The 27880-nt window shown below is 49.3% G+C and overlaps 7 protein-coding genes across 7 annotated transcripts; 5 read left to right on the top strand and 2 right to left on the bottom strand.

Moving 5' to 3' along the window:
• Positions 1 to 477: 477 nt before the first annotated feature.
• Positions 478 to 3440, bottom strand: T069G_04566 (uncharacterized protein; the record flags this gene model as incomplete). The annotated part of the gene is made up of 4 exons (XM_056171776.1): positions 478 to 504; positions 562 to 932; positions 999 to 3153; positions 3237 to 3440. The coding sequence occupies 4 exons, from the start codon at positions 3438 to 3440 to the stop codon at positions 478 to 480; spliced, it is 2757 nt and encodes a 918-aa protein (XP_056028634.1).
• A 1488-nt stretch (positions 3441 to 4928) lies between these two features.
• Positions 4929 to 7298, top strand: T069G_04567 (GC-rich sequence DNA-binding factor-like protein domain-containing protein; the record flags this gene model as incomplete). Its single annotated transcript, XM_056171777.1, has 1 exon — positions 4929 to 7298. The coding sequence occupies one exon, from the start codon at positions 4929 to 4931 to the stop codon at positions 7296 to 7298; it is 2370 nt and encodes a 789-aa protein (XP_056028635.1).
• Positions 7299 to 9088: 1790 nt separating this feature from the next.
• T069G_04568 (SIT4 phosphatase-associated protein domain-containing protein) lies at positions 9089 to 13578 on the top strand (the record flags this gene model as incomplete). Its single annotated transcript, XM_056171778.1, has 5 exons — positions 9089 to 9442; positions 9509 to 9754; positions 9816 to 11351; positions 11402 to 12052; positions 12874 to 13578. 5 exons carry the CDS (start codon positions 9089 to 9091, stop codon positions 13576 to 13578), a joined length of 3492 nt encoding a protein of 1163 aa, XP_056028636.1.
• A 1079-nt stretch (positions 13579 to 14657) lies between these two features.
• T069G_04569 (PPPDE putative peptidase domain-containing protein) lies at positions 14658 to 15755 on the top strand (the record flags this gene model as incomplete). The annotated part of the gene is made up of 1 exon (XM_056171779.1): positions 14658 to 15755. One exon carries the CDS (start codon positions 14658 to 14660, stop codon positions 15753 to 15755), a length of 1098 nt encoding a protein of 365 aa, XP_056028637.1.
• A 285-nt stretch (positions 15756 to 16040) lies between these two features.
• T069G_04570 (uncharacterized protein) lies at positions 16041 to 17486 on the bottom strand (the record flags this gene model as incomplete). Its single annotated transcript, XM_056171780.1, has 1 exon — positions 16041 to 17486. One exon carries the CDS (start codon positions 17484 to 17486, stop codon positions 16041 to 16043), a length of 1446 nt encoding a protein of 481 aa, XP_056028638.1.
• A 3442-nt stretch (positions 17487 to 20928) lies between these two features.
• T069G_04571 (ankyrin repeats (many copies) domain-containing protein) lies at positions 20929 to 23655 on the top strand (the record flags this gene model as incomplete). The annotated part of the gene is made up of 3 exons (XM_056171781.1): positions 20929 to 21907; positions 21973 to 22623; positions 22691 to 23655. 3 exons carry the CDS (start codon positions 20929 to 20931, stop codon positions 23653 to 23655), a joined length of 2595 nt encoding a protein of 864 aa, XP_056028639.1.
• A 1651-nt stretch (positions 23656 to 25306) lies between these two features.
• Positions 25307 to 26533, top strand: T069G_04572 (ankyrin repeats (3 copies) domain-containing protein; the record flags this gene model as incomplete). The annotated part of the gene is made up of 1 exon (XM_056171782.1): positions 25307 to 26533. The coding sequence occupies one exon, from the start codon at positions 25307 to 25309 to the stop codon at positions 26531 to 26533; it is 1227 nt and encodes a 408-aa protein (XP_056028640.1).
• Between the last annotated feature and the right edge of the window lie 1347 nt (positions 26534 to 27880).

Genomic DNA, 27880 nt, shown 5'->3' on the forward strand with positions numbered 1-27880 from the left:
TTTCAACCAATGGATCAATTCAACAGATAATTTGCACCTCATCCACAAGCTCAAATATTAGAGCAGAAAGAAACATATGGTCGTAAATTAAAAAATAAAACCACAACTGAATAAGCTTTGGTATAAGTAAAAGGCTAGAGTACTGCCCAGATAAGACAAAGGTCATCCGTTCATCCATAGCTTCCCACCTTGCAACCTTATAGAGTCCCTTCTCGTTATACCCCGAGTTCCCAAAAGCAGTATGTCTGCATTATACTTCTATCAACCAAATTTTTTTCGTAAAAGGGGAGGAGGGGGTATGGGTTCCAACGCCTAAAAATGCACACAAGATGATCCCCCGTGAGGTCCAGCAATGAAGCGAGGCCTGGGAGATATTTGTTTCCTGGTTCGTCGATATCACAGGCTATCATTAGACGTACAGAGAAGCTCAGACATGATGCGTTGTTAATCGTATTCGTCAATCGTTACTCTTTTCCTCTAAGATCTGGCAAATCCTTGCTTGGCCTGTACACTGTTAGAGACTGGGTCATCAATGGGATTCAAGGGTTGTTTTTTCCATACCTTCATCTGTTCAATTCTGGCCTTCAACTGACTTGTCACCTCAGCTGCTCGCCTCCAGCTCTCGGCTCCGTTGGAACCCGACTGTGGCATTGACGATACGGGGCGGTCTCTGGCCGATGTCAGCGTTGAATCGCTGCCATCGTCGTGTGAGGCGATATTCCGGAATCCTCGAGCTGGAGATCCACGTCCAGATGATCCAGTGCTACCTGCATAGCGCAGTTCCGGACTGAACTTGTTTCGTGGATAAGGAGCATCGCCATTCTCCTTCTCTTCGGACATGCTGCTGGCGTAGCTCATCCTATTCCGTGAGCTTGGAGCAGCCATGGAGTCCCGATAAATCCCGGGCTCATCGAATGTTGGTGATGTAATACCTATTTCATTTGTCAGTCATCTACCAGTCACCGGCAGCGATGAAAAGAAATGGACTCTTAACTTACCAGCCGATGCATTTAGGTGTTCAGCACGGCTCAGCGCCTTCTTGAGGCGCTCCAGCTCACGCCGTAGTCTATCATTGACTCCCTCTGCTGCCTCCGCATCGCTCCGGGCACGGACGAGCTGGGTCTCCTTGGCCTTGATGCTCAGGACATCGCGGGTGTGGTCCTCGATGAGGCTAGCATTCTGGTTCTTCAGCTCCTGGATTTCCGACGTGAACTTGCTGCGTTCCTGACGCAAGTCATCGATATGCCGGGTCAAACGATCATTGGCGGTGCGCAATTCTTCCAATTCGGCCCTCTCAATGGCAGTGAGGCCGCTTGAAGGGGGCGGTGATTCCGAAGGCATGCGGGCGGGAGCTGCAGCAGGCTTAGCCAAAGAGCGACCCGTGAGTCCTCGGGAGGGAGCCGCCTTTGCCGGTGGTGGTGTCGGTGGCAGAGGGTCCTCTTCTGGCATAATTGGGCCAGATCGGCGAGGTGATGAAGCCCCAGAAGAAGCTCCAACCGCTCGCTTTTGAGGAGCTTTGAGTCCGCCCGTCTTGGGCAGGCCCAGTTTGCTTCCTGCGGGCTTCGCCGCTGGAGGTGCCTCAGCTGCAGCAGCCGGCGCGGCTTTCTTGACGCCTGCTGCAGGCTTCTTGCCCCCGACAACCTTCTTCGGCGCTGCGGCCGGCGCTGGCTTGGGGACGGGCTTGGGCTTCTCCTTTGCCTTGACTTCGGCCGCTTCAAAGAATTCCTTGATTTTGTTCTTTCGGATATCGTCCAAGCCTTCCAAGTTCGGAGTCATGGCTCGCTCGCCAATGATCTTCATGATTGTTCCCAGAATCTCGGCACCACCATCTCGCAACACGGGTGTCGATTCCGAAAGTAGCTTCTTACCAGCCTCACAGATTTGAGCAATCTCGGGCTTGGCTGGAACTTCGCGCGTGGTCCGCAGACAACGAATGAGAAACTTCATGGTACCCTCCTTTACCTGGGGATTTTTGTTGCCCAGGAAAGCAAAGATATCTTCAAGACAGTCAGACAGTGACGTTGCCTCAAAGGTAGCGTCAAGTGCACCACCCAAAGCGTCGGCAACCGCAGCTTTCTTCTCCTTCAACCGTTCCATTATGGGCTGCATGACTGTGGTACGATGTTTGGAGAAAGCTTGGCGCAGACCCTTTGCCAGCAGTTCAATGCACTGGGCCGCCTGAGTAACGACAGCAACGTTGGCGTCCTTCATGCACTTGGCAAGGCCCCTGGTGATTTCGTTGAAGTCACCATCCTTGATACGAGGGACATTGAGGATTGCATAGAGTCCCTCAACAGCCTCTTTACGATCTTTCCACTTGGACGAGGCAAGCTGCTCGTGGAAATTGGGCGCCAATTTCTTTAAAACATCCTCAGGTTCGGCCAAGGCAAACGCGTCGATCTCGGCTGGCTCCTCCGCCTCTTCTTCTTCACCCTCTTCTCCGTCCTCGCCGTCGCCGCCGCCACCTGCTTCAGCAGCTTCTTGCTGGCTTCGCAGCAGTCGCTCTTGTTTCGGGTTGCCCTCGGCCTTGACCTTTTCGAACTGCGCCTCCAAATCGGTTTGTTGCGTGGGTTTCAGATCCCCCCAGAACATGGGCTTCATCGCCTCTCGCAGCCACCGGTAGAGCTCCACCGCAAGGCCAGTAGCCTCAGCACGCACATTTTTATCAGCTGCACCAAAGGCCTTGGGGAGTGCTTTGAGGATAGGCTTCGGGTCAACAATCTTGCAGCCGTAGTTGTGGATGATCTGGGTCAAGGCGTTTAGTGTAGCCGCAACATTCTTGGGTACCTTGTTGCCAAGACCAGGCAGCACCTCTTCGATAACGGGGGCTGCCGTGTCTAGCTCGATATACAGCAGGATCGCTTCGAGGGAGTTTTGTTTGATAGCGGGTCGCGTTGAGGATAGACACTTTTCAACCATGGGGCTAATTGCAACCCCTCGCGTACGTAGAGCGCCGTCTCGTCCACCATACTTGAGGAACTCGCAGAGTGAGGTGATGGCTTCTTGCTGGGCGGCCACGTTGGAGTCGGAGACGGCAGATTTCCACAAACCCGGGTCGTTCAGAAAGGGTCGGAAGCAAGGATCGGACTCATCCGGTGATTTGGCAAACTGTTTAGCAACATCTTCATAGGCCTGTTTACGGACTTTCCAGTTCTAGATGTCAAGGGATTTTCAAGTCAGCCAAAGGGGAGGTCGCGATGGGCCGTGTTGCAAAGAGCATAGCATAGATATGTTACCTTGTGTGAAAAGCGGTCGGGGAGCGGCAAGGAGCTGAAATCCTCTTCTTCGGCCATGGCGGCTCGGGAGGGAAGCGAAAGGTACCTAAACGCTGACGAGGTTTGGGAGTGCTTCTGCTCTGAGGAATCTGCTGGCCGTTCATCAATTAGATTGACGATTCTGCGGATGAGCTTCTTGAACGGGTGACGCCGTCGCGACTCCATTGTGCAAGGCCTCGCGGCGGGCACGAGGCTGGCCAGAGGGGAAGTAGGGAAGACAAGAAGGCAACATACCACAGACGATGAAGAGGTTGGCGTGAATCCGTCAGGAGTGGTTAAGCGGGAAGATCCAGGAGGCTACTTTGTACTTTTTCACCAGAGCAATATCGGGGATCGCGGCCGCCAGTGTCAGTTACCCTGCCTTCTTGGAGCTGCACGACCGGGATCAGGATAGGCAGAAAAGCGGCGATGGCTCTCGGCGGGCCCTGTGCCTGTGCAGGTATAAAATAATACGGGTATGAAAAGACGGAATAATATGTACAAGAAGCAAGGAGGGGGGAAGCGGTGCCGGGATCGAGTCGGTGGACAGCTGTGATTTGCTCGGTGCGCGGCAGAAGCTGCAGAGTTGCGAGCGCTGACTCGGGAGCGGGAGGTCGTGTCTCGTGTCTCGTGATGCGATGCTCGCCGTGCATGCAGAAACTCGGTCGAGTTTAGAAGAAGTTGTTCGTGTCTTGTGCTCTCGTTGGGTGAGCTGTGCTTTGCTGTGCTTGTGCTGCTGTGGGCTGCCCATCACACATAGAAGTCAACAAATCCCACCCATCACCTGATTGCTCCAATCAGCTGCCCGCGCTGGCAGGGCTATCCTGAACTCGGACTAACACCGCATGTGTGCATAAACAAATGAATTTTCTGGGTGTCTGTTTGGCCAGAGATGCGACTGCTGGTTGGCGAAGAAAATAGCAGTAGAAGAAGGCCAGAAGCCGGTATTGCATGAATGCTTTTTTATTTGTTGATTTATTTACTTGCCGTGACTTCTCGTTCATGCATTAATGCATTCCATCTGCACAGCTCTACTCTACCTAGTAGGTACTGTAGGGTATTGCGATTGCGATTGCGGGATCCCCCTCCATAGAGCCAGGTAGCGCCAGGTACTGCCAAACCTACACATTTGCGCGGCCCCCATCCATCCACCAACTGGGTACTTACCTAGTACTAAGGTAGATCGACCCCGCGTGCAGAACAAGACGCGAGCTGTTGGAGACGCCTTTTTTATGGAATAGCTGTAGCTCTGAGTAGCTGTAGCGTGAGTCATTGCTGCTCTCTACTTTACAGAGACTTTTTAATGTACAAATTTTGCAATGCATCGCAAATGCAGGCCTTGGACATTGGGCGGCAAATCCCCATGGGAACCAGCCGATGACGCAAGGGAACAAGAACTGGTGCCAAATTCATCACAATCCCGCCAAGCACGTGTAAATTGAGTGACAGACCCTTCACCGCCTTCTGAAACCCCCACCATGATGCATCCAGTCACGTGAAGATAAGATAAGCTCGTGAAGCTTCAACGCGTCCAACAAAAGATTCACTGCAGCCTTGCTTGGACGAGGCTCCACTCACTTCATCCACGGCTTGTCATCGAACAGAGCAGCAGATCAAATGGCGAGGCCTCAGCGACTGCGGTAATCATCCTGAATCTTGCCATACGGTCGCAACATGGAGGGCTCTTCGAATCCGTCCTTCTTCCCCTTCAACACCAAAGCTGCCGCTGAAGACTACTCGTCGTCCGAGTCGGAATACGATGAGCCTACCGTTCCTGGGCTCGACGGCGACGACAACGATTTTGGCGACTTTAACCCCCGCAAGAAGAGGCGAGTCGGTGGGAACAACAAAGAAAAGGCAGCTCTTGGCATTTTCGGCTCCGACAGCGAAGACGATAACCCCAACGCGCGCTGGAAGAGAAAGACGCTGAGGCGCAAAGGTGTTAACTTTGTGTCGACTGCTGCCGAGGACGCTGAGCAAGATGAGAACGACGAATCGGAAGATGAAAGACCGCGCCTGGGCATTGGCCTGAATGCTCATGGCAGAAATGGCGAAGAAGATGACGACGATGAGGACGACGACGAAGATGATGATAGGCCAGCTGGACTGGGGCTTGGCAACGCGGCCATGAAGCTGCGCTTCACCGCCGGCCAGAAATCGCGCGAGGAGAATTCACAAAAAGAATCAAGCACTCGGCCATCATTCAAAACGAATTTCAGCTCAGGTGGCGTCCTCGGCGGTGGATTCGTTCCGTCCTCTGCCAGGGATCCCGTATTAAAGGAGACAAATGATGGAAACGAGACCCCACGAAACAAGCCTCAGGTCAGCGCTTTCGGCTCAAAAGGGAAAATCAATCCAAAGTCCTTTGGTGCCCGAATGATGGCCAAGATGGGCTACCAGGAAGGCAAAGGTCTGGGTAAAGAGGGCGAAGGACGAAACATTATCATCGAGGCCAACCTCCGACCCCAAGGCGTCGGTCTTGGCGCGGTAAAAGAGAAGACGGAGCAAGAGCGTCAGGAAGAAAAGAGGCAAGCACGGTTACGAGGAGAGGAGGTTGTCGACTCGGAAGAAGAAGAAAAGAAGCGCAGAAAGGCCAAGAAGAAGGCCAAGGGGGCAGTATCTTACAGTAGTGCTGGAAGCACCCCGATGAGGCAGAGGACAAAATATCTAACGGCCGATGAGCTCAAGAAGAGGGCTCCAGGCTTGAACATTCCAGAGGCTTTTGCCCCTATTCTCGACATGACTGGTCCTGGAGGCAGGCTGCTCACATCGTCGAGTGGCATCATGACACCATCATCCGGCGTGCCTGAATCAAACGAAGTGATTGAAGCGAGGAAACTGGCCAAAAGAGCGCAGTCTGACTTGTTAGCTTTTACCGAAGAATGGAAGAGCCTGGAGTCGCGCAAGACATGGGTCAATTTGGAGCTCAAGCAGAGGGAACAGGAGATGGAAGATTTACGGTCCGATTTCGAGAGGTTGCAGACATTTGCAAATGTTGTGACTGAGCGACTTGTCGAGGCAACAGAGTGGGAGCAGGTCATAAGCGCTCTCCAGACAGCAGTCGACGCTGGCTCAACAAGTGACGCCATTGCAGATATTGCGGTAGCCGCTATCCATCCATTTCTGCGCAGCCCCGATTGGGACCCGATGGCGGAACCGTCCCGATTTGCATCAGACTTACAGAAACTATCGGGTCTTCTCATCGGGTCTGCCAATGGCAATCAATCCGTGAACAAGTGGAACTCTTCTGCGAATCAGGATGATGGCGTGTACCGAACACATCACAAGGCCACTACGCCGTATGAGACGATGATGTACAAGAACTGGCTTCCTAGAGTGTTGACAGCACTTCGCTCCTGGGATCCGTTCAATCCAACGCCGATGCTCAGCATCATGGACAGCTGGAACGATTTACTTCCGCCCTTCGTTCGAGCGCAATTGGTAGACAACGTGGCTCGAAAATTGGAAACGGCAGTGTCGGACTGGAACCCCAAGAAGAAGCGGCAAAGCCACCATCTTCCACACACTTGGCTGTTCCCTTGGCTGCAGTATCTCCCCCACTACCATCTTGACCCAAGAGGCACTGGTCTAGTTGCAGACGTCAGGAGGAAGTTTAGGCACCTCATCGATGCTTGGGAGTTTGAGAGGGGAGTCGTCCCTGGCCTGGCGCAATGGAAGGACGTGTTGGGAGACCAATGGCGACCCCTCATCATGTCGCACGTCTTGCCCTCCATGGGTAGGTATCTGCGCACCAACTTCCGTGTCGACCCAGCTGAGCAGGAGCCCTATCTCCCCATTCTGGTTGGCATCATGAAGTGGAATCAGGTCCTTGGCGACACGGTCTTGGCAGAAGTCCTGGTGCAAGACATGTTTCCCATGTGGAGCAGTAGATTGCAAGAATGGCTTGCGCTTGATGAAGCCGACCTTGGGGAGGTGGCTGATTGGTATAGCTGGTGGCGAGGAGTGCTGTTGAAGGACATGGCACAGATCAAGGCTGTCAGGGTGGAACTTGACAGAGGACTCCAGCTTGTGAATATGATTTAGAAACGGCATAGCGTATGGGCTTGTACAGTTTATTTCCCGGCCACATTTACTTAGATATAATAACAATAATGCTCTGTCTATTAGAATTACTGTATACTTGAGAGTCTCCAAATCCAGATGATGTCTATGCTATGTTGAGACAAAGCAGACGGTATAGTGTCATGACAGTGACCCATAGTTTTCCCACCACAAATGCTTCTGGTCTAAGCACCCTGATTTCAGTGCCCTCATTATGAAGAGTTGGATAATACCACGCTACTCGGCAGGAACAAATAGGCAATGCACTTGGAGTGTGGAGTGTCTTGGAATGCGTGGATGCTGTGTAACGGCCTGGGACATGTGGCTACCCTGCAACGGGAAATGACCCAATTTGATGGATCAAGACGCCACCGGAGAGATGTTACAGGGAGATATCAGGCTCTTCTACTGTAGTTACGGGTAATAAATAAGATGCTGAGAAGGCACTGGGCATTTACCGCTATAGGTACAGTGGATAGTTGACACAACGTTGCGAAGATGAAGCAGATATACTCGGTTAGTATCGCATCTTCGTCACTGCCAACAGCCGAGACATGCTCCTTATGTAGCAACGAACCTCATGTACGAGTATTTGCTCATGTGCCGCAAACTCTCCGGCCTTGGACATGTTTATGCCGTGTCACATATTGCGTACTCGTGCTGCTGATTACGGATACATGGACACACTCACATGCAGCGTCATGGATGGCTTACTCTTACTCGTGTGGGCGACAGCGACAGGGCCCCCTGATCGGGCTGGCCATGAACCGCCAGGTCTCTCCGGTTGACCTGTTTACTTTACCTATCCGTACTAACCTGCCTTTGTACTACTTCATCGGGAGCCGTAGGGATGTCCCGGCTGGGGTTTTGTGTGCCGCCAGCTTGTTTGTTATGGATTCCCTTGTTGTCTGGTGTTTGACTTGTTCCGCATGCCTGATGTTGAAATATACATCTGTGTGGTCCGGATCCAGGTACATACTGGGTACCTGCAGTATTCCACCAAGCACAACATTGCTGGCGCCAATCACTCAGAGGTACCTCAACGGAACCTGCCGATGCGGTACTCCGTACCTGGATGAGATAAGACAAGGTCCAAGTTTCAACCCTCTTTATCGCGGGCAAAAAAGTCTCCCCACACTGGAGCCAACCTAAGCAACCCCCCTCCACCGCCCTCCCACATCAAATCGCAACGCACTGCAAATCGCAGCTTCGAGGCGAACAAGAGACGCACATTTACAGGGGCGCTGCGTCTTTGCCTGTCCTGTCCGAGTGCTACGAGAACCGTCACCAGCGGCTGCCAGCAACTGACCGGCGGCGCAATTCAGCTCTTCTGCCGCTGAACCGCTGGACTGATTCGCTGCGAGGGGGGAACTCGACGCCTGTCCTGTGCCGGCCTCTTTGTCGCCGCATGCCCGACCATCTGCATCTGCATCTGCATCTTATCTAATCCCGGCGGCTTCTCCCTCCATCTACATCTTCTTCCCTATCCTTCTTCATCTTCTTCTTTTCTTTCTCTCCCTCCTTCATTATCTCCAGTCTACGGGACCGCCTCGCTGGCGTTCGTGGTCGTCGTTTGTCCCTGTGACGTGGCCATCGTCCATCTACGACCCTTTCTTAACCGGTTTTAACCAGACAAATCCTGAGCCTACAGCCGGTATTGGGAGCACACCCGCCGCGTGTTTCCCTTCAGCTCAATCGCCCCTCCTACGCCTCATCTACCTCACCGCCGGCGACTCTTTGTTCGCTCGGCGCGGTAGCATCGACCCGCCACCATGTTCTGGAGGTTTGGCGGCTACGCCAACATCTCGACCATCGACACCATCCTCGACAAGCCCGACTTCACCCTCGAAGAGCTGCTTGAGGAGGCTGACCTGATACAGGAGCTGAAGCAGCACAACTCCAAGCTCATCGAGTTTCTGCGCGAGGACAAGGTGCTCGAGAAGCTCCTCGAGTATACTGTTGCCCCAAAGCTCGAGGCCGTCGAAAGCGCTGAGGAGCCCGCCGATGATGACATCAAGACAAAGGGCCGCTTGCTGCCCTTCTCCCGCCCTCGCGCATCCTCGCGCGCCACCGATCCCGGCGAAAATGACGACGAGCTGGACAAGAAGCGCAACCGTTATGCACATGTCGCTTGCGAGGTCTTGAGCTCCGATACCTGGTCTATATACGAGGCCCTTGTTGAAAACCGACAGCTGATCCGCGACTTTTGGAACTTCCTCTCTCGGCCTGCGCCGCTGGACCCTCTGCAAGCCAGTTACTTTACCAAGGTCAACGAGTCGCTCTTTGAGAAGAAGACGGAAGAGATGATGGAACTGCTTTGGAGCTTGCCCAATGTCATTCCCGATATGCTGAGGCACGTTGAGTGTCCTATGGTCATGGACCTGCTGCTCAAAATTATTGCCCTTGATCGCACAGAAGGTGGTCAAGGCGTTGTTGAGGTTGGTTGAAGCCATCTTTGAATATTGTATGCTGTCTTTATGCTAATCACCTAACTACCAGTGGCTGTATTCCAAGGACATTATTCCAACACTCATTTCTTTCCTCGGTCCTGAGCACAGTTGGGTTGTGCAGACCGCCGCAAGCGATTTCATCAAGGCCATCATCACCATCTCTGCCAACGCCTCGCAGAACGAACAGCAGTGCATCGGCCCCAACGAGCTCACACGTCAGCTCGTTTCAAAGCCCTGTGTCGAGCAACTGGTTGGTTACATGCTTGGAGGAGGCAACCCTCTGACTGTTGGTGTCGGCATCATCATTGAGGTGATTCGGAAAAACAACTCCGACTACGATCCGGACGTTGGAACAGAGGCCAACACCACGCCTTCCAGTCGCGACCCCATTTACCTCGGTAATTTGTTGAGGCTTTTTGCCCAGAATGTGCCCAAGTTTATGAACCTCATCATGAACGAGCCTTCAAAGAAGCAGGGTGTCGACTCGACTTTCAACGAGAAGCTCGAGCCTCTTGGATTCGACAGGTTCAAGACTTGTGAGCTCATGGCAGAGCTTTTGCACTGCAGTAACATGGGCTTGCTCAACGAGATTGGCTCGGAACAGTTGATTGCAACTCGAGACTTTGAGCGTCAGCGCCTTCGAGCCGAGGGCAAGCTGACTCCCCGAGACGATGACGGATCTGCGGATGACTTGACGATGCGCATCCCTCACCCGTCCCACCACGAAGAGGTCCGCCGCCTGGAAGTCACCAATGCCGATGATGATGGCTTTGAAGAGGTGGAGCCCACCAATGAGCTAAACGAGGACACTTCCCACGAGTTTGTCAAGGCCGAGGATGACATTGCACCAGGCGCGAACGCATCTTCATCTTCCTTCCTCGAAAAGGACGAGGAGGAATTTGTCGACGAGCCTCTCAGCTCTCCTCGACTAGCAGTGGCCACGGCGGGGCTGAACGAACAGCGCTTTGAAGTACCGGACCTCGTTGTTGCGCCGCTTTCACCCACAAAGGCAAAGTCTCCCGAGCTGGCGAAAACGGAAGTGGCGAACCCTCCTGCCGCCGAGAATCAGAGCAAGGCTATTGCAGGGGAACAAAAGCCTGAGACAGTTGCAACTGTTCTCTCTGGGCCTATTGTAGTAGAGACAGCTGGCGCAGGCAACACAGTGGCTTCAGAACAATCTGAGACTGACTCCTCGTCCCAATCCGAAACCACAAAGCCTGGGTTGCAGCCATCACCGCTGCCCAAAGACGAGGTGAAGAAGAGCGAACCAGTCACCAGTACTCCTCAAGAAGCCCCCGTCACTGTTGCTGAGTTGGTTCCTGAGGAAATTGAAAAATCTCGTGGCCTATCCCCCCATCCTGAAGATACCCCGCCCCCTCTCTTCTCCGTTCCCCTTGCCCCTGATTCCGGTGTCCAAGAGCCACCACAGTCATTTACACCGCCCCCAGGCACTGAGCCAGCCCTTGCTGAAGCTGCAGCTAGCGAAAAGCCTGCAGAGACAGCAGCAGGCGATGCCACCGAAGCTGTTGTGGGCGACTTTCTGAAAATGCAGTTTGTTGAGTATCGTGTTGTTCCGGCGATATTGGTATGTGTGGCCTAGCAATTATCCAACAGGTCTGAGCTAACATCAAGCAGTCATTTTTCTTTGCGTATCCTTGGAACAACTTCCTCCACAACGTCGTGTATGATATTGTACAGCAAGTGTTCAACGGTCCGATGGACCGTGGTTTCAACCCGACACTGGCCGTGTCTCTCTTTGAGGCTGCCGACATCACCAGCGCCATCATCAAAGGCCAGCAAGCCAGCGACGAATCTCAGGCCAGGACCAAGACACGCATGGGATACATGGGACACCTCACGCTGATTGCTGAGGAGGTTGTCAAGTTCACCGAACGCCACCCCCCGGAGCTTCTGTCAGAAATGGTCCTCGACAAGGTTATGAGCCAAGATTGGATCAATTATGTGGAAGGTGCTCTCGCGGAAACAAGAGAGCGAGACAATGCAATTCTGGGTGGCGTTCGGCCCGAGGTGGCCTTGGGACACCGAGCCAGCCTTGGTGCTAGTGGCTTGGGCGGCATCGGCTTGTCAGGCCTTGCAAACACGGCCAGCGGATCGAATGCTTTGGCAGAGGCTGGCCTCAATGGCGGCATGGAGATGAACGAGGGAGATGGTAACGGAATTGGTCCCTTTGCGATCAGCGCGGGCACTCTGATGTCTGGATTTGGAAGTAGTAGCGACGAAGACGACGATGAGGGCGATGGGGATGAAGAGGATGTGAATTCCGAGGTGAGTAACGATTCTTCCGATGAGCACGGCAACGAGTCTCCTGAGGCGACAATGGGCATGCCATATACACCCGAGGATGTCATCATGATGTCTCCCGAACCGATCAGAGCGGAGTCTCCAGACGCAATGGCCTTGGAAGCCGATACTGACCTGGATCCATCGGGCCAGGACATCATGGTGATTGAGGAGGGAGGATGGATACAGAGGCGAGACCCAAGCCAAGGCCCCAATAGAAGGATAGATTTCTCTTAGGACGAGGAACAAGTTTCAGAAGACGCCATCTTCAGCTTTAATAATGATACCATCGACATGCCTGGAGCCTCTGCTGCGCTAGGGTCCTCCGGCCCTGATGATGAAGAACTAGAGAGTCTCGGCATCATTGGATTGGAGCTGGAGTATCTCTCGAGGCTGTTGGCGAGGGCGGAGGGAAGACAGAGGGAGCATTGAATATGAATGGGCGTTGAGGCAATTTGTTTTACCTTTATGGATAAAGATTGGAGAATCAGATGACGGCCTCTTGTTTTTTTTATTGTGGATAGCGCATTGAAAGAGAAACAAGAAAGCCGAGGAAAACGAATTTGGAAGATGGCATTGTTTTTGCAGCATTGTTCGAGGAGAGAATACCGCATCAGAAAACAAAAGGGGGGAGAAAGATGTTATCATGCACCATTTGTCAGCCTTAGGGACTTTGATCAACTGCCAACGCTCATTTACTCTCTTCCTTCCCTTTCCCATCTCTCTCCTTCTGCCTCTCTTCCTCTTCCCTGCATTCCTCTTGCTTCAATTTCAGGAAGCTTGTTTTGCTGATGCCCAAGGCTTAGTTCCGATCTTATACTGACCCGCTGAACCAGGGATCGTTGGCTCCGCCGTCTATCCCGCCTCCTCCTCCGCCACCGCCTCCGCTGAACATTCCGCCTTCGAGAGCTCGGCTGCAGCTTGCGGCGCGGCTGGCAATGCATCAGAAGAATAATCAAGCTGCACAGGCCACTTCGGCCACGGTTCACGATGACAATGATGATGATGACGACGACAACCTTGAAGACCCGTTTGGCGATGGAGAGGCCGATATTGATGACGACTTGGACGACGAAATGTCTGGCAACATAGGTCGTGGATCATGGTGGAGAGGTGTTGTTAACAGGAGAAGCGGGCTCGAGGAGGAAGACTCTGATGACGACGAAGAAGAATTTGGAGATTTCGCCATGCCGGAGGAAGACAAGGGCGGAGATGGACAAGATCAGGACAACGTGGTGTTGAAGCCTCTTGCAGTCCACCCGCCTAGGGAAAGCAGTAGAGGCTTAAGCGGCCTGTGGCCCTTTGGCTCAAGAGCAGAGAAAGAGAAGAGCGATGGCAAGGACGAGCAGAAGGGCGATGACGATGCTCGCATGGCAGGCGAGGGAGATGAGGAGCCTGAGAAGAGGGCGATAGAAGTCAAGGAGGCACAGCGAAGAACCAGCATTGAAGATGATGACGACGATGACGAGACTAACGTGGGGACGGAATACGGAGCTGATTTCAAGGCTTAGAATCATATAGACTGGAGAGTGTATGAAATGAGAGAATTCTGGAATGTGGAACGAGGAATGAATTGGGAAAGATTGAATGGATAATATGGGCATGAGATGAGAATACGCAGTGTATGAAATGGGAATGATGGGATGGGATAGGGATGGGTTGTTGGGTGGGCTCATATACGGTAGCTCAAGGGATCTGTGTACTATTATGTTGGGTTATGGATGGATGAGGGCAGAAACTGTAGATGGAATGACTCGAATCCTTTTCTTTTTTTGTTACTGTTATACCAAATCATCACCAAGTTCTACCACATACGACCATACCTATCTATTAGAGTATACGGGATCCCGTTAAGCATTTCTCTTGAGTGCGATGACCTTTATTTTTTGCATTCTATGAGACAAAAGTACTGGATTCCCCTCTACTTGAATCCTTGATAGCATTCAACTTCGGTATTTCAAAAGCAAAGTAAACGATGTCGGGAGGGATTTCAGCGTGGTGAGACACCATCTTTAGAGCTCGTGATCTCTAAATAAATTAAAGCGAGGCTTTTTTGGTGTTAGCCCTTAGGTGGTGCGCGAAGCCGCATACGAAAAGATCTGCCCGGCTGAGGGACTCCTTTTGTTGTTGCCTATTTGCCAAGGGGGTGTGCAGAAAGAGGCGTGACTTGTGCCAACAAGGAAATTGTCAATTGTCGAATGCCATTCTACCAATATTGATGCTCTCAAATCCGAAAACTTTAGGTAAAAGTAGATACAATCGTGTAATTTAGATTACATTTGTGTACTTGAAAGTGAATAAATGAGTGTATTTTTCATGAATATTCGTTCTTTAGGCGACTTCTGGCGAATGACCGGTGCCTTGTCACGCCTTGTCTTGCACCCGCATATGTCGCACAAATCCTGCGGAATAAGGCTGTGAATCCGCCTCGCAAAGTGCCATGGCGAGGCAAGCCATCTCCTCGATGTATCATCCTGCCGCATACATAATCAGGTTGCGCGCAGTCTCACAGCGAATCTAAACTCCTATCGGATGCTCATTCACCATCAGTCTCCTTTACTGCTATCACTATCACAGAACCTAATCAATCATGCCTTCAGACAACGGTGCTTCGACCGTGAGAATCGTGGCTTCCATAGTTGGAGTTATTGTCGCAGCAGTCGCTGTCATCGTATCCATCAAAGCTGCCATCGCATCATCCCGGAAAAAAGCAAAAGCTACCGCTGCATCGAAAAACGGCGTTGCTGCCAAGGCCAAGGGCAAAGAGGCGTCCAAAGCAGATATAAAGAAATGGTACAAAGAAGCCCTCAATAAGATTGTCACTGCTCGTCTCGAGAAAGAATCAAGCGTCGAGTCTGGCGAGCCGGTTTTCTTGTCGCATTATATCAGCCAGGGTCAATTCCGTCACTGGGTGTTGCACGCTCATGACTACAAGTACGAATTACGCCAGACAGAAGTCGGCGATTCAAACACACCTGGAGTCTATGAGGCGACGATTGGACCATCTGAATTTAACCTCAAGGCGTATAAAGAGTCGGTCATTACGAGATACTCCCCCGAAGTTGGCCATTACTTTTACAGCATGATAGGTTGGACGACCCTCTCCAAAGAACGAATTGACGAGGAGTGTCATCGGATCTCGACGACATTTGGGAAATATTCTCTCTTGTCGAATAACTGCCACGACTTCCTTCAGCAACTGGCCGATAAAGTCGTGACCAAGAAAGCACCAGATTGGGCTTGGTTTCGGCAGAGCTCTTTGGGCGGTTACAGTTATCTTGAGCGCCCAGCACTGGGTTATCAGGTCATAGGTGTTGCGACGTGGACTAGACATTTGAAGCGGATGAAACATTATCTCAGCCCAGCTGAACAACAGAGTATTGATGATTTCATCCTACTTCTTGAGGAATTTGTTGAAGCCCACTTGACTAAGACATCAGCGATGGTAGCAACACAGTCTGCAATGCATGGGCAGACTGACAATAGCGGAGGGGATTATCCTGACGGCAGTGGAGGTCACGAACATCATGATAGTAGTGGAGGCCATGGGCATCATGACAGCGGACACCACGGACATCATGACACCAGCGGAGGCCATGGACATTTTCACTTCGGAGGTCACGGACATGGAGGCCACGGACACCATGATGGTGGAGGCGGCGGACACGGAGGCGGACACGCCTGTTAGTTGAAGCGGTCTCAACCGCAAGAGGTTCCGCAATAATAGATTATTAGAATCGTGTAGCATTTAGTAATTATGTATACAATACTGTTTAACAAAGGAACCTAGATAAGTGTAGCATGGTATATGACATAGGAAAGGCTAGTGGATGTGTGTTTTACGGATCCTCAAGCCCTCGAGTGACAGGCGCCACGAGTAATAATGTGAGGCGATTTGAATATGGATATTTGGTACACAAATTTGACCCATAGCCACTCTCCTTCCTCAAGATCCACGTGTATCTGATTCCGATTATCCCAAGTGAGGAATGCTCATAACCGCTGGTGTCGCCTTGAAGGCTTCAGAAGGAAGAAAGTACAGCGCCCTGAAGCTTCCAGTGACGAGGAAAAGCCGACAAGAGATATAGCATATTGCAATACACCCGAGAACAATGTTCATTAGCGTTTTCTTTTTCTGTCTGATGTCTGCTACCGTGTATCCGATATAACGTATATGGGTACCAATGTAAATGTAAGGCAGGACAATGGTCATTAGAGCTGAGATTTGCCACAAAAGCCTCTCAACGTCTGTGGGAAAGTCAGAATTCCATGCAAAGAGGTGGACACCTCCAAACGAAGTGGCCGACGCGAATCCAATCATCAGCGAGAAAATGTCAGCTGCACTCGGGGAAAGTTTGTAAGGGTTGCGCCAGCAACACCTGTCATTCTTAGATCGCGAGCTGTCTATAAATATTTTCCATTGCAAGCAGATGTTGCATTCTGTACCATTTGGACAGGTTTTCTTTTGGTCGTTTTCATTTTGGCTACCAACCTCTTGGCTGTTGTGCTCCTGGGCGTTGCCTTCTTGGGTGTTGCCGTCTTGTGCGTTGCTCAAGAGGCGATTGCTCTCTTGGCTGTTGTTTTCGAAATCGGGTTTCTTTCTACATTTGGGGTCTGAAAACACATCCTCATGCCGGTAGTCAATGATGTCGTGCAAAGTAGAAGTTGGCATATAGTATCGCTTGCCCTGCATATATGCAAATGGAGCTGCTTCGGCAATAGCCACGAAATCATCGTACTCGACGACCTTCTCTACATCTATGTAGAAAGGTACGTTGACGTCTTTAGGTTTAATAAAGTCAATGCTGTATATGATTACTGCGGTTGCAGCAAAGGCGACTGTAGTGATTTCCAGTTGAGTGAAGTGCAGATCCTCAATGGTTCGAACTATTAGCTGGACGACGAGCCAGAGTACCTGTAGTACAGCAATGATTTTCACTAGACCATCTGATTTGCTTTTATCATCGATCGCTTCTTCCTTGATATTCGGCATTTGTGTAATAATTCCCCTAAATCGTGCGATCGCAAACTGTTTGGAGTCTAGTATCCAAATATTTCCGGCTAATGCTGCGACGTCGGCTTCGCTGAAAGCTGATTTTGCCTGCGATTCTGCCCGTGATTCTGATATGGCCGGTCCTTGTGGGGAGTTTTCCATCTTGGAAGCAAGCTCAACATGATGTTCCCACAAATCCCACGGAATTTTTCCACACCAGTTCAGAAGTCGACCCTGTCTCCTACAAAAAGTCTTAATGAAAGGGGGAATGTTGTTGCGATCCTCTAATATTCTCTGTGCAGCCTGGTCTGGTTTTGGAGTATCCTTTGGTGGGATGAATCGAAGAGCGATTCCGCCCATATCAACAAGAATGGTGTGCTTCAAGCTCCAAGGAACCCCATCTAGATGTGCAAGTTGCTCCAACATTGCTGAGTTGGACCGAGTAGCAAAAATCTTTCTTGCACAACCGGTGGCGGCAAACTCTGGAGAAAAGAGTTTCAGGCCCATCCAGAATACTTTCCGCCAGAGGAGGTATATATGTTTGCAAAGCCACTGTCTGAAACCCTTTGTAACAACATCTGCGGGGAGGTCAAGGTGGAGAATGGACCATGTAGACAAAATAATGATACCGATGCAACTCCAGACAATCTCTAGAAATGACCTGGTGTTTACCCCATGGACATATCCGCTGTATGTCCCGTTGGGAGGAAGGGTGCATTCGGGAGTAAAGTTTCTCATTGTTATTATTGATGCCTGCTTTGCTGTGAATTGATTCAGCTAGAGAAGAATTTTCTACATCTTATATAGACGGGTCAGCTTGGTTACACAAAGCGCAGCAACATATAGCATGAAAGTCTTTATCGCTCCCTTGTGTATTCCTGAGCAACAGCCTGTAATCATCTGCATAGTCTTTGTGCTTTGCCTCTCATCCCCTACATACGAACCTATCCAGTAGCCAGCTGAGCTGTACTATTAGCAAACGTGGTCATGCGTTACTGGAGTATAGCCTTACGCATTGCTGTGGCGTAAGATAGTTTGCAAATCATCATAAAAGTAATTTGCCAGTGGCGTTTTTGGCCAAATGAGATAAGGCTGCGAATCATTCTCAAGTATAAGTCTCCGAAGAGCCTATGATGAGAGCTCATATGTCTTGGCACTGTTGTGATGGCGCGTTATCTCGACGAGCATGGAAGAGTAAACTGCTCGCTTGGACGCAAGACGCAAGACGCAAGGGCAGGGTTCTCACATAATAGGATACAAGATGCGCCTACATTGTACACCTTCAGCGCCGGCTGGTCATAGTAATGCTGCGTGAAATCTGCCTTATGTTAGTGCTGTACTCAGCTACAACTTGGTAACGTTATGACTTCCACACGCCGGATTTATCCCAGATACCTATCTCAAGCCTGTTAGCTGGAGTTTTGACAGAGAAAATTGTTGAGTTGTCAGTTGAGCTCATCACTCAGCTAATCGTCGTCTTCAGAGCGCTTCAGTCTTGGCGAATTCGAAACATTGGCAGCACAAATTGCGCCAGCGTCTTGGCGGACATGCAAGCCTCCTATATAGTGCTCATTTGATGAGAATACGTGTATCCTATACTGCTTTGTCATTAAAAATTGCTACGCATATGCTAGGGTGTCAACATCTGACCTGTATCTGCGTTGTGCAGACAAGGTGGTGATTTGACCAATGACGAAAGGCTTCGGTGAGGCTTCGGTGCAGACATTGACGCCCTCAAGCCACTTATATTGGCAAATATGGCATTGGTTACTACTATGTATGCGCATCGGAAACAAAGGTCAGGCTTGGCATTGAAAAGAAGATTAATGAATGTCAAAGAGGTTTATTTGCTGCTATCGGGCATAAGACTACTCACCAACTGTGTGAGAAAGACTCTGTTTGATCAATCCTTCCTTTCTAACTGTTGAAAAATAGCAAGCTATCAAGGGCCTGGCAGCTTCCATTGAGGCTACAAGTTACAACATAAGAGGGGACAGACTCACCCACATTGCCACTACGTGTAGCTTCTCGCATTCTATGAACGCTGCATATGGACCTACGAGTTGCATAAGCTCAGATTTAAAACCTTATCTAACAAAAGCAAAGTTTATACTCCACGAGCTCATGGCGAGACTGACATCTACCTATCTAAGCAGAATCTTGTGTGGCTCCGACATGCCTAAGTGAGATAGATTTCGAAAACGACAGCCTAATTCCGGTAACAGGTGGCGGAAATTAACTCATTACTTTGACAATCTACCATGTGAAGGTTTGTTGCGGAATTTTCTTTTTCCCTTGTGGCGTACAAAGATATTCTTTGCCTTTGAGGCAGCTCAGAAATTTTACGCCTTTGCAAACTATTACATTTAGGCAGACACTGAGGGATCTATAAATTCACTGCCTACCCCCTTCTCCTGTCTTATGCTCTCTCACATCTGCATCGCATCGGGGGTGGGGAAGGTGAGTGAGCTTATGCCCGCTGTGTAGTATCTGTTCTTTTCTTTATTTGACCTCAGCCTGCTGGGGGGTAGGCTGAGGTCTATATGGGGATTTAGCTCAACTCAACCAATTTCCATTTTTCCCCATCATGATCAGTGATGATACCTTCGGGGAACTGAGGTCATGAGTTTCGTTTGATGTTATTTGATGAGGTTTTAAGTTATTATTGACTATTTCTCCGTTCAAATTAATCTTTCCAATAGCATGGAATCATCTTACATACGCCGGCAGAACCCTGCTGCTCCTCATTAGCCGCGGGCAGAGACATTTACCGTCGAAACGCGAGAGGTCGTGTTTTCACTATTTATACATATTCACACTAACTTCTATGTTTGCCTGCCTAGTATTGCTCGCATCTCCCTCTCTGCAAAGCATCAGTCCTCTTAAAATCCCTTTGGGAACTACCTATGTAGATGTGATAAGGGAGTGTGATTACAGATATGACACTTTTATTCTGCCTTTTACAGCATCATGATTGAGCATCTTTCTGCCCTTGATGAACCTTTTTGTTACATCCCTTCTCATTGATAGAGTACTCCGACGGAAGAATTGAGCCTATTATCTTCTCTGCTCCTCACCGCATGATTTCTACCCTTCTCTCCGATGATCATGTTGGCGTTGTGATGCTATGCGACACAGGCTGACTCTTGAACGACCAAAAGACAGCTAACTTCTCCGTAAATGGGGTTGAGAAAGACTCAAGCACTGCCAAGTCCCAGGTCCACAGGCCAGCTGTTATTAACAGGACTATCTAGCAACCCCGGTCTAGTCTTTTGCACCTCGGAGACAACGATTTAAATCCTATAGCGAAATGCAGAGAGCATTTGTTTGACATAATAGGTACCTGTAGGTACTAACTATAAGGGTAGGTAAGGTAAGGCATCCATGTAAAAAGATGTACCCCGCCATGCCGAGGGCAAATATTTGAAGTATCACCATGATGCTGCATGAGGTACTTTTCAACACCTACAGAAATGGCCAAGGAACAGAATAAGGAGATGGTTATAAAGAGATTTATGCATTCCTTGAGTATTTGCGAGTCACCTTTTTTTACCAGTAACTCAACGTTTTCATTACCTTTGGCTTGTTTGGCAATACAGCCTTGCTTTATTATTTAGCTCTATGCATGGTCATTGAAGCTCATTGGACACATCCAGCGGGAGCCCAACGGACCAGGATGGGCTCCAATGGTAACTTGAAATGGAGTGGCAGTGCAGTATTTCAGCCGCATGTACTCTGTACTCGAAAAAAGGCATCATCATTGCCCTTCTTCTAATATCATCACACTTTTGTAGAACGGCCCTCCTCTTCATCTTGAATGGACATCTTTTGTGCTATTTATAAATGGCTAGAATATCGTCTGGCAATCATGTCAAATCCTAATGACTACACTGTCGGCTGGATATGTGCCATTAGCACAGAACTAGTCGCCGCCAGAGCATTTCTTGACGAAGAGCATGATCCGCCTAATGCCGTCTCCCCTCGCGATAACAACATCTACACGCTGGGGAAAAGGGGAAAGCACAACATTGTTATTGCTGCCCTACCCGACGGAGAATATGGTATCAGTGCCGCAGCATCAGTTGCTAGAGATATGCTGCACAGCTTTCCTAATGTGAGGATTGGTCTGATGGTGGGTATCGGGGGTGGCGTCCCAGGCAGGCATGATGTCCGTCTGGGAGATGTTGTTGTTAGCGCCACTCATAACGAACAGGCGGGAATATTTCAATATAATTTTGGGAAAACGATTCAAGCCCAAGAGTTTCAGAACACAATGTTTCTGAACCAGCCCCCTGCGCTTTTACGAAGCGCCGTAGGTGGTCTCAAAGCCGACTATGAGAGCAATGGCCATCAGTTTCAAGAGACTATAAATAGCATCCTGACTAGGAAACCAAGACTCCGGAAGAAATACCAGCGGCCCGATTCAAATACTGATCGGCTCTATCTCAGCAATGCTGTTCATCCTTTAACAAATAATGAGAGTTGTTCAAAAGCTTGTAGCGATTTAATGCTAGTACCACGAGAGCAACGAGCAGAAGACGAAGACGATCTGATAATTCACTACGGCCTCATTGCATCTGGTAATCAGCTAATGAAGGATGCGCTGATTCGAGATCAACTTGCATCTGAGAAAGATATCCTTTGTTTTGGGATGGAAGCAGCTGGGTTGATGAACCATTTCCCCTGCCTAGTTATTCGCGGGATATGCGACTACTCAGATTCACATAAGAACAAGATATGGCAGGGCTACGCAGCAATGACTGCAGCAGCGTATGCAAAAGATCTCGTTGGACGAATTCCTCCTACCAAAATTGAGGCCGAGAATTGCATTGCAGATGTTCTCTCTGGTTAGTTAACTTAAACCGATATTCTCCTCTACCCAATTCTAACACTGTACTCACATTTACATAAGGAGTGAAAGAAGCCGTTGATCGACTTGTTAATGTGTACCATGATGAAAGGAATATCGCTATACTTGACTGGCTTATTTCACTCAACTACAGTACACAACTGAGTGATTATCTTAGGCGACGGCAGGAAGGAACCGGGAACTGGCTTCTACGCTCCGATCAGTTCCAGATGTGGGTCAAAACCGAAAAACAGATGTTGTTCTGTCCAGGCATGCCGGGAGCGGGCAAGACTGTTTTAACGTCGATTGTGGTTGATTACCTTCATTCATGGCTCCAAACAGACTCAAAAGCAGGTATTGCATATTTCTTTTTCGACTACAAGCGGCAAGAGGAGCAAACAATAGAGGCGTTACTGGCAGTCTTCTTGAGGCAGCTGACCGCATGTCAAACTTCTCTACCAGACGCAGTGCACAAGCTATACAAACAGCACAATACCCAGGCCAAACAGACCCGACCATCTGCTGAAGAGCTCATGCAAGTTCTCAAATCCGTAATAGGGCTATACTCGAGGGTATTTATAATTATCGATGCACTTGACGAGTGTAACTCACCTAATGGCACCCGATCGAGAGTTCTGTCGGGCATCTTTAAATTACGAAACGAAACAGGAGCAAACTTTTTTATAACTTCTCGTTTCAATACTGAGATTTCAAGTGCGTTTTCAAGCATACGAACAAATATATACCGAAATAATGAAAAGGATTGTTGGTCAATATGAAGAACAAGCACAGCTCGCAAAGTCGGTCTTGTCTTGGCTCACCTTCGCAAAGAGGCCAATGAGAGTTGATGAACTGCAGCAAGCGCTTGGGGTAGAGCCAGGAGAGTCGAGCTTTGACAAACGAAACATGCCGGATATTGAACTTATGGTATCTGTATGTGCTGGTTTGGTTACCATCGACAATGGCAGCAACATTATCCGATTAGTCCATTACACGACTCAGGAATATTTCCAACGATCGTACGAGGAATGGCTCCCTGGACCCCAGTCCGTTATCACAGTGACTTGTGTTACTTATTTGTCGTACGAAGTGTTTGAGTTTACAACAGACGATAACCGTGATTATATTGCAGCACTATTGGAGCCTTATGCGTTCTACGATTACGCTCGCCTTTATTGGGGTGACCACGCTCGTGAAAACTCTGTCCCAATAAAGGCGGTAATGGAGTTCTTGAAGAACGCGGCCAAGATTAAATCATATTGCAGATTACTGGAAGAATTTTCTTGGATAAGAGACAATCGTGTTCCCTGGGGATTGGAGAAACAAATCACAGGGCTACATTTAGCGACATGGTTTGGGCTCACCGCAGACGTTGATCTACTACTAAACAACAACACTCATATCGAGGCTACCAACGACTCAGGCGAGACAGCCCTGCATGTTGCAGCTACACATGGGCATGAGGATATTGTTCAGTTACTGCTGGAAAATAACGCTGATATCGAAGCTATTGATAGATTTGGCAATACACCGCTATATTATGCAGCTACACCAGGTCATAAAGCTGTAGTCCAACTGCTGCTAGACAATAACGTTAATATCGTGGCCACCAATGGATCAGGTTTAACAGCAATGCATGCTGCAGCTATGTATGGGCATGAAGATATTATTCAACTGTTACTGAACAAGAATGCTCATATCGAAGCTGTTACTAAAGAAAAAGAGGCACCGTTACATTGCAGCTGAGAGAGGTCAAAAAGTTGTCGTCCAACGACTGCTAGATAACAACGCTTATATTGAAGCCGCTAATCATCATGATAATGCGCCTCTGCGTGTTGCAGCTGAGAAAGGCAACCGCGACATTGTTCACCTACTGCTGGAAAATAACGTTAGTATTGAAGCTGTTGACTTGAATAAAAGAACACCGGTGCATGTTGCATCTCTGAGTAGGCATGCAAATACTGTTCAAGTACTGCTGGACAACGCTGACGTCGAAGTTTTAGACGAACTTGACGACACACCTCTGCAAGTTGCAGTTTGGTCCTGTTCCAAGGATATTGTTCAACTTCTGCTGGATAATAATGCTCATGTCGGAGCTGCAGCTGGATCCGGCCTCACTTCACTGCATGTTGCAGCCTTAACTACGACGACAAATATATCGGTCGTATATTGCTGGACAGGGGCGCGAATATTGATGCTGTCGATAAAGATGGTAGCACGCCGCTGCATGTAGCTGTTTCTGAGGTTAATTCCAACATAGCTGAGGAAGCCGAGAGGTTCGTTCAGTTGTTGTTAAATAATGGTGCCAATCTGGGCTACTGATAACGTCGGCCGTACAGCACTGGATGTGGCTCTTGAGAGGGGACTTCAGTCCGTCGTCAAGCTGCTGCTTGATACAAGCGCTAGAGCACTCCACAAGAATGTCAAACATTTGAGAAAATCGCCGAGAAAGAGAGCCAGATTAAATTAGGAGATAAAGAGATGAAGAAAATTCTTCCGCAGCACCTGAAGTGTTGTTGTAGGTGTTCTCAATGAGTATATAAAACTGCGAGTAATTCAGTGTCAAAAGTCATCATATAATACTTCAGTCTACAGGTATTATTGCTGTTTTCTCTCAATATATACGCCGCCTACCTCGCCAGCACCTAGTGCTTTTTCAGTATTTGTCCCACAGGACAAGGTTTTCGGTCCTGAATAGGCCGCCCTTGCTAGTGATCTGGATTTACAGATAGGATATGCCTTTTGTTACCTTAAAATGTGCCTTAATTATCTCGTTTAGCCGACAGGGGCAGCACGTCTATAACATAGATAAACATTTGTTCAACAATTGTATACAGATGGACGCTCGTCATGCGTGACAGAGTCTATACATACTACCAAGGCACTGCTTATACATTTCAACTATAGGATTGATGAAGAAACTGGTTTGTTCTCTTATAGATGCCCGCCAAGCGTGGCAAAGCGTGCACTACCATGACACTACTTAAGCCTTTCAACTATAAGACTGGTGAAGAAACAGGTTTAATCTCTGATAGACGCGCGCCTCATCGGAGAGAGACATTTTCAACCTGTAGTTCAATTTTGTACTACTTCTAGTTGGTTGGACAGGGTACAGCCTTGTTTCATATGTTCCTATGCGCGAGCACAACTTGTTGGGTACACCAAGCGGAAGCCCAACGGACCAGGCTGGGCTTCCGAGTTCAATGGTGTGGCTATGCGGTATTACAGCCATTTGCACTTGATTTCCAGGCGAGGTCTCGAAATATTTAAATGCTCTTTCCGTCGCCATCATTATCCTTTCTCAAACATCAACATCATCTCATATTGCAACTACCTTCACCTAAACTTGACAACTTTCTCTATTATCGATTGATAGCTTAAACATTGTATTACAATCATGTCACACTTCAATAACTACACTGGCTGGGCCAACCCACCCAACTACGGCGCACAAGAGACAGACGAGGCAGCACTGCTTCTCGCAGCTGATCTTGACGATAAAGATACTGTTCAATTTTTGTTGGAGAGTGGGGTCTCTGTCGAGGCCGAAAACGAATCAGGCGAGACAGCAATCTTTGTCGCAAGTCGAAAAGATATTATTCAACTACTGCTGAACTACGGGGCTGATATCAATGCTGTTAATAATGATGGCAATACACCGCTGCACGAGGCTGTTGTTGGTTGCGATTCAGCTAGGGTTCGACTATTGCTAAAGAGCGGCGCAAATGTCGAAGCTTTAGACCGAAATCTTGATACAGCGCTGCAGGTTGCAGCTATGCAGGGCCAGCCAGAGACTGTTAAAGTACTGCTGAAACATAACGCCAGCGTCGAAGCTGCTGTCCGAGAAGGTGAAACACCGTTGCACCTTGCAGCAATGTACAACACCACAGATTGTACCAAACTTCTGTTGAAACATAAAGCAGATCTTAAGAATACTGATCACCGTGGCAATACACCTCTACATTGCGCAGCTTATTATGGCGCGTGGGGGGATGTCGAACTGCTGCTCAAATGGCACGCAAGGATCAACGCCACCAATACTAATGGCCGGACAGCACTGCATCAGGCTGTTTCCTCGGATTCTTGTGCCTACCACAACGATCGGTCTGAAAAACACGAAATGACCGTCAAGGTATTGGTGAAAAATGGCGCAAACATCGAGGCTGCTGATAAAGACGGTAAAACACCGCTCCATCTAGCTATTGAGTCTCGTCACAGAGATGCAGCCAGGTTTTTACTAAAAAGGAAGGCTAATGTTAATGCCACTGATCTCAGTGGTAGAACACCTCTGTTTTATGCCATTGAGTGCCTTCGGCTCGGGGAAACCCCTGAACTCATAGAGCAGCTTGTTCAGCTACTGTTGGATTATGGAGCCAATGCTCAGGTTACCGATAATTTGGGCCGTACAGTAAAAGACGTGGCTATTGAGAAGAAGTGTTTTTCTGTCGTCGCGTTGTTGATCAGAGCACGAGACTCGAATATTGTGGGTTCGGGAAGCCCGTCGTCACTAGGAGGGGACGAAGAAATGGACGATGAAGAAGATGACGAAGAAGATGGTGAAGAGGAGGACGAAGAGGATGATGAAGATGATGAAGATGGCGAAGATGGCGAAACAAGTGGATAGCTGTTGAAATTGAGACGTGGGTGCGTGTGTAGGTATTTCTATTGGCTTTTCAAGAATGCTTCTGAAACAGGTCTCTCTACGCTGCAAGTGTGTTAAACAGTTGGTAATGTGGAGGATCTTGTTGGTAGTTATGTACAAGCAGGGAATGACTCAAGGCAGTATTCGTGTGCACTGGTCCCAGATAGTATTAGATAGGTGAAGAGTATTTCGGTCAATCTTTGTCATAGCTCCGAATTCGAACAAGTCAAAGAGGCCAGAGTTTAGTAATTTGCCTCTTGATTCCACATTACCTCATGCATCTTTGATAATACGCAAGGTCCGGCGCTACGGTGCGGTCCATGATGCAGGTCCGGAGCCGGGCTTTCGAGCCTCGGGATCACATAATCGGGCGACCCGGTCACGATTGTCCATCTTCTACAAGACTTGGCACATTTGCAATTTCGACCACAGTATTTTCCAGATTACTCTCGAACGGTTTCTTAGCTTATCAAATTTATTTTAGGATTCAGATTAAGTTCGATGTCGCCATGCGCGTCGGCTGTCTTCGTCGTCCCGATTGCGTCGCCCCGGAGGTGAAGCTTCCGCGATTACTGAGCCCTCAGTCGATATCGCGCCTCAACATACGCAAGCTCCAGTTATCTGCGAAGGTTCATCGGCAAATATGTTTGGAGGGTTCACTTTGTTGAGAAGCACCGAGCTCGATAGCTAGGATCCTTCGCCCTGGTAGCTTTACCATATTACGCAGGTGGCTGCCATCCATTTGCCCGAGGTATACTGCTGCACGGTATTACTATTACGAACTGCAACAGGTGTAATTTCTGAGGATTATTTTGTTCTGTGTGTGTTGATAACGACGGCGGGCTTCATGCAGCGTAATGATCCTGGAAGCCGTGCCTGTAACCTGCCATATGCTGACCGTATTAGGCGTATCTCGTGGTAAGCATTCTACCAGGTAGGTACACAGATACACGGCTGGACAATCCCATTCCCAATACACACCGCTGCATTCCTCTAGCCTCCAGCCACGGAACAATGTGAATGATCGTCAAAGGGTAGCATTAAGCAGCCTAATCAGTTACCGCAAACAAGGGCAAAGGGCGTGGTACTACAAAGATCGGAGTGACATTTGCCGTGACGCCTCCCACGTAGGCTCCGTCCACCCATCTCAATCCCGCACACGTGGGAAAATCTCACGCTCCAACGGACAATATTCTAGCTCGTGTTCTCTTTCAGCTCACTTACACAAACCAGTAATCAGTAATCCAGGTCCAGCCGTCACTACAGCCGCGCTTGGCATCGCCGTGTTGCATTAAAGGGTACGAGTAAGCAGCTTAACCTCTGCAAGAT

Source organism: Trichoderma breve, chromosome 3 (genome assembly GCF_028502605.1).
Source record: "Trichoderma breve strain T069 chromosome 3, whole genome shotgun sequence".
Classification (NCBI taxonomy): Eukaryota; Fungi; Ascomycota; class Sordariomycetes; order Hypocreales; family Hypocreaceae; genus Trichoderma; species Trichoderma breve.